This window comes from Sarcophilus harrisii, chromosome 2 (genome assembly GCF_902635505.1).
Source record: "Sarcophilus harrisii chromosome 2, mSarHar1.11, whole genome shotgun sequence".
Classification (NCBI taxonomy): domain Eukaryota; kingdom Metazoa; phylum Chordata; class Mammalia; order Dasyuromorphia; family Dasyuridae; genus Sarcophilus; species Sarcophilus harrisii.
Genome location: NC_045427.1, coordinates 525,797,077 through 525,823,664, shown reverse-complemented (window position 1 = coordinate 525,823,664; position 26,588 = coordinate 525,797,077). Strand labels below are relative to the sequence as shown.

Below are 26,588 nucleotides of genomic sequence, written 5' to 3'. Positions count from 1 at the left end.
AAAAAAAAAAGTCTAATTGTCCTCTTATTACATCACACAGATGCATCTGAGGAAAAATTCTTTGTGCTGGTAAATCATTGCAACTTTACTCTATTTCAATAAGATCTGAACATGCTTTTAGATTAGGGTTCAAAATCCTATGAAGTCCTACCTAGGACCAAGATTTCTTGAAAGACTAGATCCTCATAGTAATGTCTGGCAAATTAGCAGCATAAAGGCAGACCTTCAGATACTTGATTCAAAGTGATATATATACATACACACATACATACTCTCTCTCTCTCTCTCTCTCTCTCTCTTCTTATGCTTCCTTCTTCATCTCATGTTCTCACTTTAACATTTTGGCAATAAATGATTTTGCAGTATAAATTTTATATCTGCCTATATAGAAAAATCAAGCATGCTTTTATTCATTCTTTTTAATAATCAGGGCAATTTTCCCTTGTCAGTCATATTGTAGATCTTTTTCTTTGCTAGTAAAACTCATACATACAGTACTGTATTTCCTTCCTTCCTTCCTTCCTTCCTTCCTTCCTTCCTTCCTTCCTTCCTTCCTTCCTTCCTTCCTTCCTTCCCTCCTGGTCTTTCTCTCTCTTACTACAGAAATGCCTCTAGCATTTTTATTAGTATTACTACATTACTATAAAATAATTTCTCCTGAACTTGGAAATGGAACTGAAACCCAGAACTACTACCTAAGGCATGGGTCAACTAAATTATGCTCACTAATATATATTGAAGTACCTCATGTGATAATGCCTTGGATTCATTGTGTTGTGGTGGACTAGATACTTGTTTCAGAATCATATAACTTGATTTCAAATTCTAGTCTGACTCTTGCCAACAGGGTGATCCTCAGTAAGTAAATTTTTTTCATCTGTAAAATGGAAATTATAATAATAATAGTACTATCTACCTCACTGGATTGTTGAGAAGAAAGAGCTTTGTAAAACTTAAAGATAGCACAGAAATTATCTTATTCTGTTTAATATTTCCCATGCAAAGTATCACGACTCTCTTCTTGAAAAGGCAGAAGACTCATTTCTTAAAGAAAATATTCAGCATACACAGACACAAGACTTATGGATCATCCATACACCTTTGGTTTCCCTTGGTTTTGGTATCTGTTCAGTCCTGGAAATTATCGAGTACATCTATTTTCTGAAGATCAGGCAGTCTACCATAAAAAGGCTCATCCTCACTTGGTTATAAATTTGATTGGCCATTTGCTTATAAATTTGTCCATGGCAACGTAAATAAAGAATAATACAAAATGGCTACCAGGAAATTGTTCTATCCTGGAAACCAGGCTTTACTTTTTGTGTCAAGATAACAAGATATAATTTCAGGGGAAACTTAGTCACCTCATAATGTAGTACTCAGGATAAGCATTTGCAAAAAAAGACCATCAGGAAAACAATTGCACTCTATTTGTGGACATTATTTCTGAGAATGAAGAGCTAAAGAAAGCCTTCAAAGAGAAGGCTTTCCAAATTCAATCTAAATCTACGTTAATACTCGCTGCCTTCCATGGAAAAATGGGTACAGAAGAAGAAGGAAAAAAATTAAAATGTTGGAAAGCAAAATTTAGGAATAAAATTTATACTTTGTACATAATAGGAACTTAATTTAAATGTTTGTGAATTGAATAAACTAAAATGCACCTAAAAATAAAGCTCCTATATACTGTAACACTTGAATGGATAAATCTATGATTTCCCTGATGGAGGGATAGGTGAGGGAGAGAGTGGTACTCTTTCCACCATCATACATTGAAACCCCTTTACACCTTTTTATTGTTGGCTTTTGTCTATTTCATTCTGTAAATAAATCTTTAGAGAAACCACCCAAAGTAGAAGATAATACCTTACTCCATGGCAGCCTATAACACAAATAAGATCTCAATGAAGATAATTTTTTTTTTTTTATTATTTCAGCCATTCCTTAGTTTTCAGTTTCTTTTATTGTTGTTTCTTCTTTTCCTATTTCTTTGGAAACTTTTGTATTAAAGGATACATTTATTAAATTAAAAAAAAAAATTCCTGAGCCATGCTATCTTTTAAAAGTGTAATTAGTTATATATGAATTATCAGTGTGTTAAAAATTGGAAAAAAAATAATATAGGATCCCATTATGAAGTAGTTTGGGAGTCAAAAGGAATAGTTAGTGTGATATTCAAGGGTCCCTGCAACACAACCCTAAGTTATCTTTCTAAGGACAGGTAGATGGTGCAGTGGTTAGAGTTCTAGACCTGGATTTAGCAATCTTAGTGAGTTAAAATCTGGTCTCAGAGACTTAGGAGTGATTTTAGGCAAGTCATTTAACCTGAATTTGCCTTAATTCACTAGAGAAAACAATGGAGAACAACTTGATTATCTTTGCCAAGAAAATCTCAGTAAGGTCATAAAGAGTCAGACGTGACTGAAACATACTTTTCTAAGTCCCTCAATATTCACCTTCAAGCATTGTATGACAGAGCCAAATTGGACTGTCTGCCGTTTTCTGAATTACCCTAATTTTCCCCCCTCGGTCTGTGTCTTTATTCACACAATTCATTTTATGTGAAGTGCCCCTATATTCTGCATTTGACGATAAGGAAATCTATCCTTCAAGGCTCAGCTTATACATCACTTATTCCATGAAACCTAGGTTGCTGTCCCCAACCCGAAATAATCGCTCCTCTGTATTTTCAAAGGCACTTTATCAGTCTCTTTCTTAAGGTACTGATCTCCTTCTACATCATGAAAATTAGCTGAGTGTGCTTCATGTCTCAAACTTAATCATAAAATCCTTGATGGCAGAAAAACCATATCATTCTTGTACCTCTAATGTACCCAAGCACAGAGAAAACAGGTGATGAAGGTTTGTTTTTAAGCTGAATTAAGTATTTTTATGTTTGGCTGAGAAAAATGCACTATTAGTAATGTTTCTGAATCAACATTTTCAAGGATGAAGACCAATTTTGAATGTCTACATTTTCACAGACTTATCTGGCATTGTATTACTAATCTCCATTATTTGAGAAAAGAGGTAACTGAATATACAATAACTCGCAACAATTTTGTATACCCCTTATTCTCCTCCCCAGTATCCGCTCAAAATTCACAAATACTGTGAATTTGTTTTTACATGCAGAACACGATTGGATTAGTAAGATATCCAAAATCTTGGCACACTATAGCTTAGCAGAGTATTTTATTTTGGCACTTACTTTGTGATGTATGACAACATTTAATTTGTGGTGCTTCTTGTGAGAATTAAACTGGGTCTTTAAAATGATGCATATTTAAATGTGGGAACATTTTTTAGGTGATGATATTGCATAGCTTTAAATAGTCTTGTTAAAGTGAGTTTTTATGTGTAAATGGAAGAAAAGAAATCACTTTTATTTCCATGTTTTACTGTTAAAAACCAGTGTTGATCAAATGAATATAATTATGATTATCTTCACAAATATCTTCTTTAACCTGAATTCTATTCTTCAATACATTTAAAGCTGTTCTAAAGAATGAAGTCCTCTGGTTTCAGAAAGAATTTAGTATTAGCAAAGGCAAATTAGACTTCTTTGTATTTGTCTTCGAAATGGGCCTTTATTATGTTTTTCAATGTTCAACTCAATCATTAACAGAGCATATCAATGTATAAATACAGCTATAAAACAGGAACAATTATGTCATTTAGAGGTTTTTTGGTTTGTTTTTTTTGTTTTTTGTTTTCTTGGCAATACTAACAGTGGGTTATTCTGAATTATTAGTACTATGATTCAGAATCCCTTTTGACCTTGGTTATAAAATGAGTATCTTGATTTGGGCAAATGATAAATTGAAAAGTCTGCCAAATGGACTTTCCATAAGTGCAAATATAATCATGTTACTCCTCTACTTAATAAACTCTGGTGGCTCCCTATTGTCTTTAGGGTAGAACATAAACTTTTTGTTTAGCTTTTAAAGCCTTTCACTGTGCGGTCTCAATCTATCCCTCAAGTCTCATTGAACATTACTCTCTCTCCTGCACTCTGAAATTCAGCCAGACTAGCTTTCTCTTTCTTCCTCACGTTTTACACTCTTATCTCCTCTCTGTGTATTTGAACTGGTGAGCTGTCAAACTTGGAATTCACTTGCTCCTCACTTCTGCCTCTTAAAATCCCTCTCTTTTTTTCCAAGAGGTACCTCTAACATCACCCACATGAAACCTTTCCTGATTTTGTTTCTGTTGTCTCTGTGTGTCTTTCTGTCTCTTGTGTCTGGTATATAGAATGGCAGTTAAAAGATGTTTGTTGATTGATTAGTACAAATAAAATTATAATAAGTAAGCAAAGGTACTTTGATTTCAACTAATTACTTAAAAGTAGAAAAAAATAAATTCTATTATCAAAGAACTACTAGGTTGGTTTTGGGGAAGAGAGAGGAAAGGAAAGGCTATGGGTTTGGAAAGCACAAAACACCTTCCAAGTCATAATGACATACTGCAAAGAATCTGCTTTTCTTCATAAATCACATATTCCCCATGAAACGTGCATTGAAGATGCATCTTTTTTAACTTGTGAAAATATTTGGAAGAAATGGATAGTAGTACATTTCTCTCTTAATGTGTTAAGACTAGCCTCAAACTCTAATCCACTTCAGGAAGTGATTATTAAGCAGGGCAATTGGCTAGATATCAGGAAACAAAGACTAAAATGAAAAAAATAGATCTTGCTCTCAAGGAGCATACACATTCTAGTAGGACAAGGTTTTTTTTTTTTTTTTTTTTTTTTTTTTTAAGATTTTTTGCTTATTGGACTCCTGTGGCAAGAAAGAATACTGTGGATCACTTCTCAGAATTATTTTTTTTAAATGTCTAAAAAATATATATATAGGGTTATAGAGGAAACTAATTATATTGAAATACAGTTATCAAAACATTTTAAAAAATGTTAATGAAAAATAAAAGGAGAGATCAATAAAATTGAAAGTAAAAAAACTATTGAATTAATTAATAAAACTAAGAGTTGCTTCTATGAAAAAACCAACAAAATAGACAAACCCTTAGTAAATCTGATTAAAAAAAGGAAAGAGGAAAATCAAATTGTTAGTCTTAAAAATGAAAAGGGAGAACTCACTACTAACGAAGAGGAAATTAGAGCAATAATTAGGAGTTACTTTACCCAACTTTATGCCAATAAATTCGATAACTTAAATGAAATGGAAGAATACCTTCAAAAATATAGCTTGCCCAGATTAACAGAGGAAGAAGTAAATATCCTAAACAGTCCCATTTTAGAAAAAGAAATGGAACAAGCTATTAACCAGCTCCCTAAGAAAAAATCCCTAGGACCAGATGGATTTACATGGATTTACATGTGAATTCTACCAAACATTTAAAGAACAATTAACTCCAATGCTATATAAACTATTTGAAAAAATAGGGACTGAAGGAGTCCTACCAAATTCCTTTTACGACACAGACATGGTACTGATACCTAAACCAGGTAGGCTGAAAACAAAGAAAGAAAATTATAGACCAATCTCCCTAATGAATATTGATGCTAAAATCTTAAATAAAATATTAGCAAAAAGATTACAGAAAATCATCCCCAGGAAAACACACTATGATCAAGTAGGATTTATATCAGGAATGGAGGGCTGGTTCAATATTAGGAAAACTATTAGCATAATCGACTATATCAATAACCAAACTAACAAAAACCATATGATCATCTCAATAGATGCAGAAAAAGCATTTGACAAAATCCAACATCCATTCCTAATAAAAACACTTGAGAGTATAGGAATAAAAGGACTTTTCCTTAAAATAGTCAGGAGAATATATTTAAAACTGTCAGTAAGCATCATATGCTATGGGGAAAAACTGGAACCTTTCCCAGTAAGATATGGAATGAAGCAAGGTTGCCCATTATCACCATTATTATTCAATATTGTATTAGAAACACTAACCTCGGCAATAAGAGTTGAGAAAGAGATTAAAGGAATCAGAATAGGCAATGAGGAAACCAAACTATCACTCTGTGCAGATGATATGATGGTATACTTAGAGAACCCCAGAAATTCTACTAAAAAGCTATTAGAAATAATTCATAAATTTAGCAAAGTTGCAGGATACAAAATAAATCCCCATAAATCCTCAGCATTTTTATACATCACCAACAAAATCCAACAGCAAGAGATACAAAGAGAAATTCTATTCAAAATAACTGTTGACAGCATAAAATATTTAGGAATCTATTTACCGAAGGAAAGTCAGGAATTATATGAGTAAAATTACAAAAAACTTTCCACACAAATAAAGTCAGACTTAAATAATTGGAAAAATATTAAATGCTCTTGGATAGGCTGAGCGAATATAATAAAGATGACAATTCTCCCTAAACTAATCTGTTTATTTAGTGCTATACCAATCAGACTTCCAAGAAAATATTTTAATGATCTAGAAAAAAATAACAACAAAATTTATATGGAATAATAAAAGGCCGAGAATTTCAAGGGAATTAATGAAAAAAAAAATCAAATGAAGGTAGCCTAGCTGTACCTGATCTAAAACTATATTATAAAGCAGCAGAACCAGGAGATCATTATATACTTCAACAATGATACTGTATGAAGATGTATTCTGATGGAAGTGGATTTCTTTGACAAAGAGACCTAACTCAGTTTCAATTGATCAATGATGGACAGAAGCAGCTACACCCAAAGAAAGAACAGTGGGAAATGAACGTAAACTGTTTACATTTTTGGTTTTTTTCCTGGGTTATTTGTACCTTCTGAATCCAATTCTCCCTGTGCAGCAAGAGAACTGTTTGGTTCTGCACACATATATTGTATCTAAGATCTACTGTAACTTATTTAACATGTATAGGACTGCTTGCCATCTGGGGGAGGGGGTGGAGGGAGAGAGGGGAAAAATCGGAACAGAAGTGAGTGCAAGGGATAATGTTGTAAAAAGTTACCCTGGCATGGGTTCTGTCAATAAAAAGTTATTATAATAAAAAAAACAACAAACAAACCAAAAAAAAATGTTAATGGACCAAAGTTAAGCATCCCTTTCAGAGGGAAGCTTACATTCTAGCAAGGGTTTTATTTGAACTTTGGACCTAGTGATAGGTTGGATTGCTATGTCAGGTAACTATTTTTCATTCAATGCATATATCCCAACTTTTATGTGATTTGTCTTGAACATATCCAGGAAGACATTGGTTTCATCAGAGCAGGAACAAGACTATGTGAAATGATGTCCAGTAGTACAGAACAGATATGCCTTATTTTTTTTCCCCAATCTCTGGATTTAAAACAATACCTTAACCCTCCTTGAGTATAATCTCCCACCTAAACCTTGAAAATAAGTGACATTCTATTACTCTTGAACTTTTTTTAGTCTTTTTTCAGAACCTGTTATCTTATTTTAAAATTTTAACTGTTATATTTTAGATAATACATTTCATTCTAATACTTCTCAGTTTTCTCAGCACTTTAGCCTATATTTTATCTTCATTTTGGCTCTTTATATAAGCCTCATAAGTTCATCAGTGAGGGTATCATCTCCACTTTATAGATGAGGGAAATGAAATCCAATAAGGTTAACTGAATTACTTAAGGTCACACAGCTAATTGAATAATAGAGTTGCCACTATTAGTGTCTAGGTCTTAAAATCATTATTTAGGTCTCTTTCTATAATAAAACATTGCCTCTTGGGAACAGCTTGGGTCTCCCTCCCCACTTAAGAGTATAAGATCTTTGTAGATAGTGTATGCATCTTGTAATTTCTTCTGAATATTCTATAGTGTATAGTCCAGCGCTAGGCCTATAGCAGGTACTGGGAAATGATACCTTGAGGGAACAGGGCCTGCTGGCACAAGGCTTTTGTCTTTGGTTCCCTACTTTATTCTGTATTTTCCTAGAGCTCGCTGACAGCATATTCTAAGACATTTTGTGTGGAATACTCCTCTCATGAAAGAAAGCTTTCCAGGCTAAGAAATAAGTCCTCCAGCTGGCCCATATGTACTTGGTTAACCTCTTCCCTGGAATGTTTGCCAATGTGTAGACATGACCTTGTTGAAGTCCTCCTACAAGAGAACTTCAACGTGGCTTCTACTCACTCCAGCTCCAATGAAATGCATGGGAAGCAAGAAATTAAAAGTGTGAGTCATTGTCGTGAGTCAGATCTGTTGTCATGGCAATCTTGTAAAGCCATAACCAAGTACCTTCCATTGGCTTTGCCAAGAAGGGTTCTTGAGTTTTCCTGGCTGAGGAAAATAATGTAGATGAGCAGGAAACCTGAATTGCTAACAGTCTACATTTTTTTAAAAATGGTCTGAAGAAAAAGAAAACCAGAAAATATTCCCTCCCCCCATCCTCCCCACCCCTCAGTTTGGAGACTCCCTTGAGCAAATGACAAAAATTGTGACAAATTGTGGCAATGGTTTTGTGATATCAACAAATACCTTAGGAACTCATGCTAAGGCCTCCAAACTAATTTTCTCTAAGTCAAAACTCAAAACTAAGTCTCTAGAGGTGAAAGGTGAATACATTAACCTATTTCATTTTAAAGTACTACAAAAACCAATTTTTCAAGGAAGTATAAAAAAAAGAGAGATTATTCAGTTTTAACCTCTCAAAGAAATGTCTTAAAAAAGTTTTTATCATAAAGAAAATTAAAATCTCTTTACAAATTATATTGTTATTTAATATAATCTTTCGAGTATGCACCTGCTTTCTCTCTCTCTCTCTCTCTCTCTCTCTCTCTCTCTCTCTCTCTCTCTCTCTATATATATATATATATATATATATATATATATATATATACACACACACACACACACACACACACACATATACATATATACAAATATATAGTTTAAAAATTGTACCCAATAAAGCATATCAACTTGAATATTTGGCAAATATGCTTTTGAAAATTCCTTTTGTGGAAAATTGGTATTTCTAAAATACTTTCAGAAGTATGATCAAGTCAGCTTTTTATGAAAAAAAAATTGTAGCTTCGTTAAGGCTGTTACCTGGAGAGAGGTAATTGTATATTTTCTTGGTAGTTTGAAAAGAAACTTGTTCTTTTTGCATCTTTCCGGGGCAAGGGACCAGGCAAAGGATATAAAGGAGGGAGAACAGGGGAAAGTAACATAGATTGCTGGACCTAGAAATTGTCTAGGAGCCTCTGACACCATGGGAATTTAGTCCATATGTTTTCTGGTGGTTATTTGACCTTGAATAAATTGTAAGGTTTAGTTTCCATGTTATAAACTATCTAGTTATTTGGAAATATCTAGGATGATCAATGACATTTTTCATCTAGACATTTGTCATCTCATAACATCTTAGCAAATTCAGAAGAACACATGATGAGGATGGTGATTACTCAGTCAGGAATAAATGACCAGTTGTCATTGGCACATAGTGAAAATCCAGACAACAGCTGTTCCCAAGAAAAAGATACAGCCATACAATGTTACTCCAATAGGAAAAGAAGAACAAATATATGGAACGCCAAAACAAATATTACAATGCCCATCAAGTTTCACATGTAAAAAAGAAATATCATCTTCTGGATGATATTTAAGCTCCAAAATCATGATGCAAAAATCGTCTCCACGCTATAAGTCAAAACTCCCTTTCATGTTCAGCCACCAAAACCAAAAGTAACACTTCCAACCAACATCACAGACTTCAGAATTTCACAGTGCAATTAATGATTTTTCACTTCTAGAAGATCTAATGACTTCTTTTTCCTCAATTGGACAGCCATTAAAGAAGAAAAAAAAAAAGTAAGAAAGAAAGAAAGAAAGAAAGAAAGAAAGAAAGAAAGAAAGAAAGAAAGAAAGAAAGAAAGAAAGAAAGAAAGAAAGAAAGAAAGAATTAGGGAGAAAAGGAGGAAGCAAGGAAAGAAGGAAGAAAAGAAGGAAGGAAGGAAAGAAGGAAAATAAAATATCCACAATAAGAAACACTTTCTCTCCCCCAAAGAAATAAAACAAATCCCAATCTAATAACCAAATTATGATTTCCTCCACAATAATAAATGCTTTCCTTCCCTCAAAGAAATAAACCAAAGTCAAACCTAACAATCAAATCATGGTTTCCTCCTCAGGTACCCCACCTTTCAGATATCACATTGTGTTCATCAACTGATTAGAAGCTAAAAGAATCAAGTTTTCTTACACAAGAGTTTTTAGGCTTACCTCAACCAACTCAAAATTTTATTTAAAAGTAATACCCATGCTTCTGGGATAACAAGGTGTCCTAAAATATTATCAAGTGTCAAAACCATTCAGAATCACTTTGTGATTCTTGCACCTCTGGCTGGTATCCTTGTGAGCTGACACTTTGGTCTGATAATATATTCTACAACTGTACATTTTAATTTGTAAGTTATACAGTCTCTATGCAATGGAGGTTAGGAAAACCCAGTTTGAAACAGGTAATTTAAGGTGACTTCAGCTGTTGATTATTAGGCAGGCAAGGTCTGTCCATGTTTTCCAGAACTTTGGCTAAAAATGGAATCCTCGAGACAGGACAAAATGTATTCACCTTCCTTTACCGATAGGGAAACTTTCTGAAGATGAGATGTCAGGATAATTTAAGAGAGTCTGAAATTTAACATCTTAAGAAAACTTATAGACAAGTTGGAGCAATTCAGGTCTCAAGGAAATATCAAGTGATGCTAAAGAAGAGCTCCTCTGGGGGATGTTTATTAGAGAAAGAACTGATTCATTTTTTTCTTCCTCATAAAGTCTGAGCCCTACAGAAATGCAAAGATCAGAAATAGAATGGGTTGTCTACTGTGCAGGATGACAAATACAATCTCTATAGTCAATAGCACAGAAACAGCTTTTGCAGATATTCACAACTTTGAAAACTTGATTTCTGCTTGACATGTGTGAGATGTTGCGTCAACTATCCATCCAGATCAGCTCATTTCTGGTTGGCTGGGATGGAGACCACCTTTTACCCCAAGAAAAAAGAGGGAAAAAAAATACCAAGCAGTCCCTAAAAATAAATGACATTTTCCATACATCTTTTCTTGTTTGGATTATATAGAAAAGTACTTCTCTATAATCCTGTCAAATCTGTATTTTGTTTATACTTAAGGACTTTAGTGCCACTTTTCATAGTTTATAAGTTACATGTGATTCATAAATGCTGGCCATATGCTTTGCTATCCCTGCCTTGCTTCCTGTATTTCTTTGTCCTGACTGAATCCGTTAAGGCCTTTATAACAAGGGTAAAACAAATGACATTCCCTGTTGCTAGGACACGATATTTTGCATTACTTGCCACCTTTGTCATGTTTTAATGTTAGAACCAAAAACAGCCTTTTTTTCTGAAATAGGCAAAAGGTAGCAGTTGGATAAAATCATTCTTGATAATCATAACACTTTATTGTCCATCTCCAATGGACAGAATAGATTATTTCCTAACATTTTCAGGACTGTGACTCATAGCTTAAAAAAAGTTATTATAAGCTGACAGGTGCTTTAAGGTCCAGTGGAATTGGACTAGGTCTTTATTAACCAAGATGTGGTGCAACTTATCAAAAAGTCTGGTGATTTCAGCCCATTGCAAGGTGGACAGGAGTCCAGGCCCCAAAATGCTATCAAAGTCAGCACAATCACCAGCCCCTATTCAGGAGGGGCCCGGGACTGAGCCAGCATAAAGACTGAATTACTTACCACCTCTAGAGTGGGTAGTCCCTCCAGGCCAGGGACGAGCTCATGGGCAAGGCTGTGCAAGGAAGCTCTCTGTACCATGCCTGCCCTGCGGATATACAGAGGACTTCAGTCTCCTGTACTGTCAATCTCTCAGTCATTATGAGCTCAAATATGCACCAACAACAGCAACAACAACAAAACAGCCCCCCGAAAACTAAGGACTTCTCTCTATGCTGTGGCCAACAGGAACTGTGTGTACAACGAGGGATAGAATCAACCCTTTATCTGAATGGGATCTGACTGAACAATCTTTTCTCAAGCAAAACATCCCCTGAAACTTTGCAGACATATGAAATGATGCAAAAAGGATGGCAGGATTGTTCTCTAAGCAATAAAGTTCCTGATTGTCCATCAGTACTCTGTTTTGCTATTTCGGATTTCACATGGCAGACAACTTCAGATCTAAAGTTCCTTCCCCCTACAAATAGAGACAGACAGACAGACAAACCCAAGAACACATTTTCAAATAAGCTTTTGATAAAACTGAGGCAGGAGCTAAAGCTGTTTAGGTGTTACAGTGATTTTTAAAAAACAACAACAAATAACAAACTTCTTTTTTTTTTAAGTTCCACATGACAACAGGAATTTTAAAAGTGAAATTGGGAAGACTCTATCTCTGTGCTTTAGCAAAGAGCTATGGAGATGGAAATAGAAGTCTACCCTAGATCCAAAATGCCCAAAGAAATTTCAGGTGTACCACAGTCCACATTTCTGGCCTAAAACAGACATCACATTCTAATGACATTGGTCATTCGAGGTTTTAAATGACATACTGGTCAAGTCCGATGTAACAGTCTGACTAGCTGATTTCAATTTTTGCTGTTTAGTGGACATTATGACCTTGCACCTCAGAGTGCCAACCACCACACTGTTTGTTAGCACAAATTTTTAAAACTTCTGTTGTAATACGAATGAGGGTTCTTTAGGAAGAACCTTGACCTTGTGTATGTAGCCAGCCAGCACAAGTTTCCACATCAAACAAGTAATGCCATTTACTAGGACCTTCTTGAGGCTAGGTTTGCAGCCACACTGCAACTCCCATATTCCCAAGCAGTATCTCTGCTTCACAGACACAAATATAAAACAGCCTAATCTAGATACTAGAAATAAAGGGAAAGGAGATTAAAGTGGTAAAGAAATCACAGTGGTTTTCCCATGCAAACATACCAACCATTTCTAAAAAGGACACAGAATAAAGGGAGATCACCAAGTAATCAATCCTCCCTCTTAGATGTCAAGAATTGCCTGACAAGTAATGGGCTAAGACATGGAAATACACCGGAACATGAACTGGTCTATCTCTTCAACACGTACTCAAATACAAACTTGTGGAGTTGTGCCATTTTTAGCCCTCTACAGGTTGAAAAATATGAACCCCTTCTGACCATCACAGATGAAATGTTAGTTAATGCTCGAAGGGTGCCATCAATCAGACATAATTCCAACTCTTCAGAACACTTTGGACAAAAATATATTACTTACATGTATGTGTCTTCTTTGTTACCGAAATACCTGGAAGAGAAGAAATAATACCAAGTGTGAGAAAATGACCTCTTTTTATTATATTATTTTATACAAGGATATTCCTATAAACCACAAATAGCATGATCTTTGACTTTGCAATCTGGATGAAACCTTTCCATAAATACATTTTGTCATTGGAACATTATTCTAGAGAAATAATTAATACTGCTATTTTCTATTTCCATGTCTTTTTTGTGATATTAATTAATACATATTTTCCTTTTCTTCATTAGATGAAAAGAGCACTGAAGGAAGTAATACTCTGAATAAGTGAAAAACCAATAATAGTCTCCAAAAACCCATGATAAAACATTCCTGTCTCCTCTACTCAGAGAGGCTGGGAACAGAGGGCAGAATGTTCTGTACATTGTCAAATATGGTAAAGGAAATATTTGGGGTTTTTGCTCAAATATTTCTTTTTATTTAAGGAAGGGCTCAGTTCAAGAGGTAAGGGCAGGTGTCCATATATAACTATAATGTGGAAACAAAAGACAACAACAAAGCTTCTCTTTTAAAAGTATTAGTGAGGATTCACAAAGACAGATTCACTGATTTTCATACAGGGAAATGTTTATTTATATGAGATACTCATTTTTTATTTGAAAAGGCAAGTAAGGGGCAATGGCACAGTGGATAGAGCACCAGCTCTGAAGTCAGGAGGATCTGAGTTCAAACCTGGCCTCAGACACTTAACACTTCCTAGCAGTGTGACCTTGGGCAAATCACTTAACCCCAATTACCTTAGCTTAAAAAAAAAAAAAGGCAAATAAGTGATTGATAGTGCAGGTAGAAGGCTACTTTTCTACTGCTTCCTTCCCTCCCTCCTATTATAAACTTCCCTTGACTTATCAATGCATGTCATACTACTGAGATATGATTGGTCTGGACAACAAAGCCTTTAACCTTCTGTGATACTTTCTTTAGCTTTTCAATGGAAGTGATGTCTCATGACTGTTATTCTGAGGAAAGGAGAAGAATGGCCCAGAAAATATATATACTTGAAAAAATATATACACTGAGGCCATAAGTAATTGAACACCACTTCCATGGAAAATGGGCAAATGTGAATGCCATCTGTTCATGTGAAAATGCAGAATTCATAAGACCACAGCCTTCATGGTGTTTCAGAGGTGATGAAAGAAGACAAGAGTCAAAAGAAAAACATTATTTTAGACATAGGGATGACCAAAGAATTTATCCTCCAGTGATCAATCTATGGCTGATGAGCCTCTCTATCCCTGGCTGGGCTTTTCCTTGGAAGGCAGATTCAGTTCTCATAGAGCCTAATCCCCTCATAGTCATGGTTTTTGAGAACTTGGGGTCATTTCTATGTTTTGTTGAGGTACTGAGGTATGACTTTTTCACCTTAGTTTAATCTACATAATAATATTTAAATACTTCCATAATAATACAGAGATAAAATGAATGGCAAATTTGAATGCAAACCATACCGTTGCCATTTCCTCAGGTCACTGGGCTATAATTTAAATAGTTCCTTCTTCAGGGAATATTCTAATGAGGAAAGAAAAGAGAACTGGAATAGTATGTGCTGAAAAAATTGAGCCTGTGACTAAGAATAGTGGTAGAATGAATTTTTTTGGCTTCCAATTTATTAAGAGAGCTATTTAACCCTCCACCCTGAAAGTAAAACACTTTGGAAAAGCTGGCCCTTCCATCAGACCTATAACTTAGCTATGGAAGCTATCTCATTCGGGGTAGAAATCTGTTCTCAAAGTCCACAGTAGACATTGAAAAAAACAACATTAATTCCAAAGTTATGCTCTGAGACCAAAATCATCCACTTGCTCCCCACATAACTTTCCAAAGGACTTATTTAGGGAATCTTAAATTACATAGTGCAACCCAAACTGAAGTGTATTTTTTTTATTATTAAGGGAAACTATTGTTTTTCATCCCGTTGTTTAGTTTGGCATCATGAAACAAGCCATAGGATCCTTCAAAGTCTCTATGTAGTCCTCTCCATTGGTTGACCATCTCTATCCCTGGCATTCTGGAATCCTTTAAGATAACCTTTATCATGGAAATAGTCCTTCATCAAACAGCATTGGAAAAGAAAGTTTCAAATCTGAATATAATTTGCAACTCCAGCTCATGACACCAGCACCAATAAATTGATATATTAGTGCTCTTTCAGCATTATGAGAGCCATATGTGTACTTTTCTTAGGAAATAATGCTTTCTGTAAAATCACTTTGAAGAGAAAGTGCTTATGCTGTCACTCCTGATTATTCAGGGCTTCCTCACAATTGGATTTAACACGGCACAAAACAGACCTATCTATATTCGCTGAGTGTGGAACTACTTTCTCCTGACATCCAAAGCACTGATGAAAATACCACTGCTTCAACTTTTCTACTCAAATTTATTATACAGCGTGAGGCAGTGTTCTCATCAAATATTTTCATGATTATTACATTGATAATAGATTTTGAAAATCTTTCCAGGGAAGCTACCTTCTTTCAGAAGATGCCTGCTATCAAAAGTGATAGTAGACTAGGAGTTAAAACTTTAAACCTTGTGGCGATGATCTTGGCAACATCCCAGATTTTGTGCCTTAGTTGGTTTATTTGTAAGTCAAGAATCAAGCAGCATACCATTTATTTCTCAATGTGGGCTAGTCAACCAACAAGAATATTCTGATAAAACGTTAAAAGCCTTTTACTCTCAATATTAGTGACAAATAAACAAGGAAGAAATGTTTTGAACAAACAAGGATAGTTACGGGAAGGTAGAGTGCTTTTCCAAACAACTTCTAATATAAAAAAGAGCAACAATCAAACTAAAAAAATAGAGAATTTTTCAGAGAAGTCTAAATACAATAAATACTTGAAAGGGGACTGGATTTGGAATAAGGAGGTACAGGTTCAAATCTTGCCTATGACATTTCTTAGCTGTATAAGTTTAACCTGTGTCATTTAAACTCTCTGAGGTTTAGTTTCCTCATTTGTAAAAGACATAAAAATAGCATCTACCTCACAAGGCTATTGGGAGGATCAAATAAAATAAAGTATTTAAAGTGCTTTGCAAACTTAAAAATGCTGTTTAAAATGTTAGCTCTCATGCCTATGGTCATTTTCATAATATCTTAGTAATATGGGGAACAGCTGGAATTATTTCCTTCTAGTCAGAGTGGGGAAACTGAGATGCAAGTCAAATGAACACAGTGGAAACATTTCTTTATAGAAAGTAAAGTTTAGCTCTAAATACTGATAGAGGAAGGATATCAACTGCCACAGGCCCCTTACTATAAAAATGTAAGCACTAAAATCAATAGAGACATGGGTAAAGACATATATGTGTGTATTTATCTCTGTCTATACATGCACACACACACACAACATGGAGATGTCCCCAAAATTTTAATGCAATTTTATGTGTTGTGTGTGTATGTATGTTTATAGATATATGTATAATATGCCTGTTACTCTGCTTGATTCTCCAACAGCTAATTTAAACAAGCATGGCCCCTTCTCTTGTAGCCTTCTAAATCAGGAAACATCGTCTTAGACAGGATTTATGGAATTCGAACTAATACAGACATAAACATTTAGAGATAGTACCTCCATTTAATTAGAATAACAAAATGGTTTTCACCCTAAAAAGAAGGAATTATTTCTTTATGTGATTCCAAATCGTGGATTTATTCTGCACTTGCTTATTTTCAACAAACTTTAAAAATAGGGAGGTAAACAGGCAACTCTGATTCTGAAAGGGGAATGATGATGGAGAGGTTATTGCTGTTCTTCCCCTCTCTTTGAGCTTCGTTTCATTATCTTAACTTCTAGCTCTTCCTCCCCTGCCTGCCTGGATCTACTTCTCCAGATGCTCTGTCCCTCCAGGAGCAGAAGAGTCAAACTGCCGTTATTTTAAAGTTGGATTTTAGTAAACTAGACAGAGGATGTACTACTAATCCACCTGACTTCATATCTTGGTTTTCCCATCAGTAAAACAGGAATAATGTTAGCAACTACTTCACAAAATGACTGTGGGGGTCAAATGAGATAGTAGATACAAAGCACTTTGCAAACCTTAAAATAGTCTAGAAAGGTTAATTTACTCCTAGCACTACTAAGACCATTGCTTCTACTACTGCTTCTGCTATTCCCCTTCCTCCCACTCCCACTACTACCAATATGTCATAACACACAGTCTGTTAAACTTCTCTGGTACCCTGAGACCACCCAACATTAAAAAGTCAGCAAAACATTAATAATGAAATGGTGGGGTTCAAAACAGATTTTCACACAATATAATAAGCGCAAACTGACTGCGCAGCCATTCTGCCAGTGGAGAAAATGAGGCAACTAGACAAATTCATAAAAATCAATGTTATTAGGTTTAATCTAGGTCCTAAACTCAATCCAGACTGCTCTCTCTTATAGCCAAAGGGAGATATTTGCTCATTAGTGTCTGCACAGTCTCAATGATTTGCTAATTAGCAATGGTGAGGAACTTTGATCACCATCACCAAAGGGTATCAAACCAAGTCCAGCTGTTGCGAGAATTTTGATTCATTTCCAAGGGACTTGGAACAACACCAGCTTGCTTTGCCAGAGGTTCTGCAAGAGGCAGTCAAGTGAATTATGCATCTCTATCACGGGTGGTTGGAACTTAGCTTCTATAGGGAAAGGAACAAGTTATTCAGCTGATCATCCATAAGACAAACCCTAACTTGGTGGATGATCTTGGATAAGTAACTTAATGCCTCTCTGCCTCAATTACTTAATATAAAATGATTATATATTAGATTATTTCAAATTCTAAAATTCAAGATTTTCTTAATAATCTTTGGAATCTTAGTTTGCTGCTATTGAATTACCAAAATATACTACCCATCTCTAAACAAGTAACAGTCAAGTCTGGTTTTCATTGTAAAATGTCTACTATGTCAACTTTTTTGGAGAAAAAAACCTTAAAAAAATTTTTTTTTGATCTTAAAGATATACACTGTAGAAGGAAAATAAGAGGGTAGATAATAAAAAGAATGATTTTGAGCACTCTTAAAATTATATGGCCTACCAGAGAAGTAAGAAAATGTACTTTCTTTCCTTCACTGGTGGGGAACTATTGGTATGGAATGTTGAATATGTTGTCATATATGTTGAACTGCTTAAAAATAACTTTTAATTAAATAATATTTAAAATTAATTTTAAAAATTTACAAAAATAAAGTAAAAATTTCACTAGGAAAAAAAGGTTTGGATTGTGAAATGAACATGAAGTTTAAAAAAATAGCACTGAAAACATTTATCTGGGCTAGAAAAAGATAACATGTTTTGGTAAAAAACTGTCAAAAACTGCATGTTTTACTACATATAGATAAGCACATTTGACCAGCCAATATTTTAGATGGATTTGTGTCCCTCTAAAGAGATCACAGCAGTTTAAAATTGCCAATTTTCACCCTGTTAAGGGAAAGGAAAAAAATACCCAGAAAAATCCTTTCCAAACATCAGTGCTGTTAACATGGAAAGATTTTCTGACTTTTACACACCATGCTTCAAAGTAAGGCTAAGAAAACGTCATGAAAACACCACCAATACATCACTGCCATGATTATCAGTAAGGAAGAAATTTCCTTTCCAGTTCCAGTTATCACAGAGCTTAGCACTTCAGCAGTCCAATGTGGCATTCCCAATCATTGCCAAATCTTGGACAAATTAACTTCTTTGATGAACGCCTGTTGCTAGGCACTTCTCTGTAGTACAGAGAATGTTTATACTCTTAAAAAAAAAAAAAAGACATACCATCTTTTCCTCTCCCCAGAAAAGGCAAATAATTTAGCAACATTTCCAAAAGCAATAAACTTGTGGGCAAATCTAACTATGATAATGTCCCTTGGTCAAAATTCAGACTCTCTAATTTGGTTGGCCAACTTTTTTTTTTTTTAATAATAGCTTTTTATTTTCAAAATGCATGCAAAGATAGTTTTCAACATTTACTTTTGCAATGCCTTGTGTTCCAAAATTTTCTCCCTCCCTTCCCTTATCCTCTCCCCTAGAGAGCAAATAATTCAATATATATTAAACATGAACAATTCTTCTATACATATTTCCACATTTATCATGCTGCACATGAAAAATCAGATCAAAGAGGAAAAAAAATGGGAAAGAAAACAAAAAGCAAACAAACAACAACAAAAAAGATGAAAAAATATGTTGTGATCCACACTTAGTTCCCACACTCCTCTCTGGGTGTAAATATTTCCATCATAAGTCCATTGGAACTGAAAAGAGCCATGTCCATCAGAATTGATCATGACATAATTTTATTGTTTCTGTGTACAATATTCTCTTGGTTCTACTCACTTCACTCAGCATCAATTCATGTAAGTCTCTCCAGGGCTCTCTCAAATCATCCTGCTGCTCATTTCTTATAAAACAATAATATTCTATAACATTCACATACCATAATTTATTCAGCCATTCTCCAACTGATGGGCATCCACTCAGTTTCCAGTTTCTGGTCACTACAAAGATACCTGCCACAAACATTTTTGCACATGTGGGTCCCTTTCCCTCCTTTAAGATCTCTTTGGGATATAAGCCCAGTAGAAACACTGCTGGATGAAAGGGCACATAGAGTGTGATAGCATAGTTCCATATTCCTCTTCAGAATGACTGGATCAGTTCACAACACCACCTACAATGTATAAGTGTCCCAGTTTTCCCACATCCCCTCCAACATTCATCTTTATCTTTCCTATCATCTTAGCGAATCTAAGAGATGTGTAGTGGTATCTTATAGTTGTCTTAATTTACATTTCTCTGATCAATAGTTATTTAGAGCATTTTTTTCATATGACTAGAAATGGTTTTAATTTCTTCATATGAAAATTGTCTTTCATATCTTTTGACCATTTATCATTTGGAGAATTGTTTGTATTCTTATAAACCTGAGTCAATTTTCTATGTATTTTAGAAATGAGGTCTTTATCAGAATTCTTGAATGTAAAGACTTTTCCCAGTTTTCTGCTTCTGTTCTAATCTTGGCTATATGGGTTTTGTTTGTTCAAAACTTTTTTAGTTTAATATAATAAAAATTATCTATTTTGCATTTCATACCGTGCCCTAGTTCTTCTTTGGCCACAAATTCCTTCCTTCTCCACAGATCTGAGAGGTAGATTTGTCCTTTGTTCTTCTAATTTGCTTATAGTATCACTCTTTATATCTAAACCATGAACCCATTTAGACCTTATCTTGGTATAAGTTGTTAGGTGTTGGTCAATGCCTAGTTTCTGGTTGGTCAATTTAAACAGAGATAATTCATTCTTTTTGAGCTCAAGTACAAGAGATTGGATATTTTACACAAGGCAATTTGATTCTTAGAATTGCCTATGCAAATAATACCTAAGTTAAAGCCCAATGAAACACTCAACATTGATACATCTTTATACCTGTCAAATTTCCACATTTCAAAAGAGGGAAATCCCTATATTTTGATGACTTAAATAATAACTATAGAATCTTTTAGTTGGTATAGATTATTACTCTGCAGAAGATCATAAGAAATGTTGACGCTGAATGTCTAGTCTTTGTGAATTTATTTCTGCTTTCATCTCCTGGAAAATGGCTTTAAATTCATAGGTAGTATTTGATTTTTCATCTATTTCTCTAAAAGATGTGTTTTGTTTTTTCCACTTAAAAATTGGATTTATCAAGCACCAGTTAGATAGAGAAACCTTCTTGGATGAATGTGAGCAGGCTTTATGAATCATCATTAGATGCTTGATAGATCTGGGGGAGTTTGGGTTTAAGGGCACTTGAAAGTGGTCACTGTGAAATCTTTAAGAATGGGAATTAGGCTACAATGAAGAGAATACTGGATTTGGAGTTAAAGGACCTGAGTTCATATGTTAACTGGGTGAACTTGAGCAAGTTTGCCTCTCTTGGACTTATTTCTAAAATAAAGGAGTCAGACTAGAAAAGCTTTAAAGTCTCTTTAAGTTCTAAATCTGTGATCTTAAATATAGGCAACCCTAGAACAGCTGCAGAAAATCTAATAAATATGAATAATAAAAGACCTGGTATCAGTCACTCCTTGTAGATTAGAGATGATCAGATGAAGAAAAATGACTGCATACCACTCTGTGGCCCATCTAGCTCTTTAATGTCCTTCCCTCCTCTGCCCCCAATTCTAAGAAGTTCTATGGGTTTCTCCTGCTTTGTCAAAAGCCAAGGAGCAAAAACATGTAGGAAGCTGTTCAGAAACATAGACTACGTATGGGCTAGCCAAAGAAAATGATATTACAAAACAATGTCCTTGTCTAGGACAAAAGAACTATTAATGACAATCAGTACATATTGCTGAAAGTGCTCCAAGTAATCTTTGGACTTTGTTTCAAAAATTCTTAATGGACACTAATGCTTATAGTTCACTCAAAACAGAAGTAAATTATGTGCCAGGGTTGTAGGGACCAAGGACAGCACATGCAAGGCATCAAAGCATTAGCAAAGTTAGGACAATCAACTATACTGTAATTGCATAAAAGCCTTTAAAAATTCACTTAGAAATACTAATTGTGAGCATAAATAATATCGAAAATGCTTGGCTTTCTTGCAGTTACACTTCTGCATGTGTTGAACTGTTTCTGTTATAGTAATTCAGCAGTTTTACCAAGTTGCTTTTTATACCATTAGCACATTTATATTTTTGTTGAAATATGGTTACAGGAAGGAAAAAAGTGTGTGTGTGTGGGGGCAGGTTATTTCCTCTCCTATCTTTTAGTCTTTCTTTCTTTTTTTTTTTTCTGATGAATCTATATCCAAAAATCTCCCCTAGTTCTGGCCAAGAAGGGCAAAGTTATCATCTTTTTCAATCCTTATCACTATCTTTTACAAATTCTTTCAAGCTTAAGGTATCCATCTAAGACCTTTCATCAAGGTCAATATAAGAAATGCATGAGTTTAGAAAGGAATATGAACAAGAGAATAAACTTGAATGGAAAATATCAAATCTGGGATTCTAGAATCACTTCTCCCTTGATGATTAATATTCTACTTGCTATGTATGTATGTAAATCTCCTAGCTTCTAAACGGGGCTCATTTCTTTTTCTGTCATTTGGCAGTGCCAAGTGCACTATCAGGTCTAATGAGTAGTAACGATAAGGTAATAATACATCACTAAAAATCCTTGTTCTTTTTTGTCAGTTTTCTTTTAGTGAATCCCTATACTGAATATGTCTTTACTTAGAGAAGATCACTAGCATGATATTGGCTGAAGGCAGGGACACATAGTTAGTGAACTATCATAGTAAGTGACTCTAGAATAGGTAGGGCTTTACTTTGTAGAAATCTACAGGTTTTTCTACATTTATTTAGAAATTAATCTAGCTTCTGTATCTCTACAGAATATGGTAGAAGTGCCTCTATTAGCCATTGCTGATAGTAAGAACTCTATTAGACCAAAACTTCTGAAAACTGTGGGTTACCACCCCATATAAGGTCATATAACTAAATGTGAGAGTTGTGAAATTATGCTATATTATCAGTGAAAGTTTGATTTGTATGCCTATTTTATATATCTATATATGCTTGGGGTTGCATAAAAATTTCTCAGGCAAATAAAAAGTCACAAGTAGAAAAAAAGTTTAAGAAGCCCCGTTCTGGAAAATAGGAATCAGGAATTCATAAGCATAGTGGGTCACTGAAGCCAAAGTCACTAAGTCTAAAAATCCAAGAATCCATTTACCCAAAGCAAGTAATATATTGCCATTTCTATAGTTCCTTCTAAACCAAGAAATACCTATAAAACTACTGTGTCCCAACAGGAAAGCCAAATCAAATTCCTAAATTATGTTATGCTTAAAGCACAGATCTGACTATGTCAGTCCCTAACTCAAGAAACCTTTGTAGTTCTCAATTGCCTCTGTGATAAAATATAAACTCATTTTAGCATATAACTTCCTCTATCATCTGGTTCCAACCTATTTCCCAAGCTTATTACATTGTATATACCAATCAAACTGAGTTATTTAATGTTCCTCCTTCATAACATTACATCTTTTACTTCTTTGTCAGTTGTCCAACTTGTCTTCCATGTCTAAAATTCTCTCCTTTTTCATCATTGACTCTTGGAAATCCTACATGAAATCTTCCTTGATTCCACCTGCTTTTCTTCTACTTGAATTTATGGTCAAAGAAGAATTAGAGAACATTATAAAATGCAAAATGGATAATTTTATTATATTAAATTAAAAAAGGGTTTTGTACAAACAAAACTCATACAATCAAGATTAGAACAGAAACAGAAAACTGGGGAAAAATTATATCCAAGGATTCTGATAAAGGCCTCATTCCTAAAATATATAGAGAATTGACTCAAATTTATAAGAACACAAGCCATTCTCCAATTGATAAATGGTCAAAGGATATGCACAGACAATTTTCAGATGAAGAAATTATAATCATTTCTAGTCATCTGAAAAAATGCTCTAAATGACTATTGATCAAAAAAATGCAAATTAAAACAATTCTGAAGTATCTCTATACACATCTCAGATTGGCTAAGATGGCAGGAAAAGATAATGACAAATGTTGGAGGAGATGTGGGAAAACTGAGACACTAATACATTGTTGGTGGAGTTGTGAACTGATCCAATCATTCTGGAAAAGCAATTTGGAACTATGCCCAAAGGGCTATCAAACTATGCATACCCTTTGATCCAGCAATGTCTCTACTGGGTCTGTATCTCAAAGAAATCACAAAAAAGGGAAAAGGACCCATATGGTAAATGCTTGTGGCAGCCTTTTTTGTAGTGGTGAGGAACTGGAAACTAACTGGAAGGCTGGAGACTGGCTGAATAAGTTATGGTATATGAATATTATGGAATATTATTGTTCCATAAGAAATGGTTAGGAGGATGATTTCAGAGAGGCCTGGAGAGACTTACATGAACTGATGTTGAGTGAAATGAGTAGAACCAAGAGAGCATTGTACATGGTAACCAAGATTATGTGATGATCAATTCTGATGGACACAGTTCTTTTCAACAATGAGGTGATTCAGGCCAATTCCAGTAGACTTGTGATGGAGAGAGCCATTTGCACACAGTGGGAACTGAATGTGGATCATAACCTAATATTTTCACATTTTTTTGTTGTTTGCTTGCTTTTTGCTTTCTTTCTCATTTTTTTCCCTTTTTGATCTGATTTTTCTCGTGCAACATGATAATTTTGGAAGTACATATAGAAAAATTTAACATTTAACATATAATTGGATTATTTGCTGTCAGGGAAGAGGATGGGGAAAGGGAGAGAGAAAAAAAATTTGAACATAAGGTTTTGCACGGTTGAATGTTGAAAACTATCTTTGCATATATTTTAAAAATAAAAGGCTATTATTTTAAAAAAGAGAAAAAGGTTAAAATTTAAAGATGTAAAAAAAATAATGAATAAAAGATACAAAGTAAATATGACTTTCTTTAATCTGCTTTATAAATATAACCTCCTTGAAGGCAAAGAATATTATTTTTGCCTTTGTATCTTCACAGCCTGGTAAATAGTAGGTGTTTAGGGTTTGGTAGATTATCTTGGATTGATTAATCCCACCCTTTAATTTTTATAGATGAGGAAACTAGGACTCAGGGAAGTTAGATTATTTACTTTTACTAAACTCTTCGTGATAAAACCAGGATTAAAATTCAGATTTCCTGATTCCCATAATTCCTCCCCTTGCATACTCATTGGTCTATGGAGATTGGCATTTAATCCAATCACAGGATTATAGAGTTAGAGCTGAAAGACACCATAGAAGTTTTCTCTTAAAAGATAAGGAAACTAAGTGATTTTGCTCAAAGTAACTGAAATCACAAGTAATAGGTCTGGGATCTGAATCTGGGTCTTGCTAACTACTATACTTCTCTGCTCTAGTGGGATAGAGATCAGCCCTGGACCTGTGATTCCTTGGTTCAGAGAGCTCCCAGGTAGAGAATCAGACCTTTGTAACTTAAATGTCTTTGAGAATTGGCTAGAGCAGAGATGGGCAAACTATTGGGAGAGGGCTATTTATTTGGCTTGAGAGTTGAGTGACTTTTACAATGCTCCTAGCAACTTATGCCACAATGACTCTCTCAAAAGACAGGTGAGAAATGTATAAAAGACAGGTGAATAAAGAAAGAGGGATGCCTGGGGAAAACATGTGAAGTACCTGAAGAAGTTGGAGAGAAATATGTAAAGAGAACTGAAAGGAAAGAAACACTGCCTCTAGGACTCAGAGAGGGGGCCAGGCAATCAACAACTACAGTTAAATGTAATTTTCAACTGTTTTAGCATAAATCAATTTTGTCACAGCCTAACCAGAATAAATAGACATGTTTTACTTGTCCATTACAAAATCTTTACGATCTCCTTAAGGGATTTGCAACCAGAAAGGTTGGAAAGGTCACAACATGACTTGTAACACTTAATCAAATATTGGGCCCAAGGTAATAAAACACCTGCAGAAACTACCTACTTATCCATCTGCTAAAACATAATTCTCCCGAGCTGCAGTATTTTTGTCAATGACATTTTTGGTGATTGAAAATCAAAACAGTTTAATTTCTTCATTATGGTGAGCAGCCTGGGCTTCTGGAAATGATGATGAGTGTGCTCTGGATGGCTGGGCAAGCACTGTCGCAGGAATAATAGCCACATGCCATATTTGCTATGGGTACGTCCTTTCTTCCCCACCCTTGATCATTCACAGGAAGTTTAGAAGATGAATTGATCTTTCCATATAGCATGTGGAAGGGCCATGGAATCCAGCCCCCTTTTACAGATGAGAAAACTGTGTCTTGCAGAGGTCACCCAGTCACATAACCAACAGAGGTCCCTTCCAGTGCCAAATTTTTAATCCCTTAAATCTGTAACCCATGACACATGCAGTCTTCTGTTCCAGAGGATTATAGAATCATAGATTTTGTGCTGCAAGTAAATTGAAAGTCTAACCTCTCCTTTTTTATTTTTAACCGATGAAAAATTTGAGGTTCCAAGAATTGGAATGTCTAAGATTACACAGGTAGGAGGTAGCAAAGCTGGGATTTGAACCCAGTCTTCTGCCTCCAAAGCCAATTCTCTTTCCAATACATCTTGCTGATGATGCCATTGAAGTACCTTCAGAGAGATTTGGACTGACCTGCTTCTTCACAGAGTAACCTACTATCTCTAAATCTCTTCTTTAAAATGAGTAACATTGGGATGTTATCAATGTAAGACATGTTTATATATGAATTTCTACATGAATAAAGTTATTTATGAAGTGTTTACTATGTAGGATGTACAAATCATCCTTACTTTCTAAAATTTTCTACAATGTCAGTCAATTAAAAAAAGTCCCATCAGTCAGAA

At 34.7% G+C, this 26,588-nt stretch overlaps 1 protein-coding gene across 3 annotated transcripts in view; it reads right to left on the bottom strand.

Moving 5' to 3' along the window:
- The window catches only part of RORA (RAR related orphan receptor A), an 854,973-nt gene that overhangs the window by 178,931 nt on the left and 649,454 nt on the right, over positions 1–26,588 (bottom strand). For all 3 annotated transcript variants that reach the window (XM_031949458.1, XM_031949455.1, XM_031949456.1), the window contains one exon: positions 13,197–13,226. In XM_031949458.1, coding sequence (XP_031805318.1) covers positions 13,197–13,226 — 30 coding nt within the window. The remainder of the gene's footprint in view (positions 1–13,196; positions 13,227–26,588) is intronic.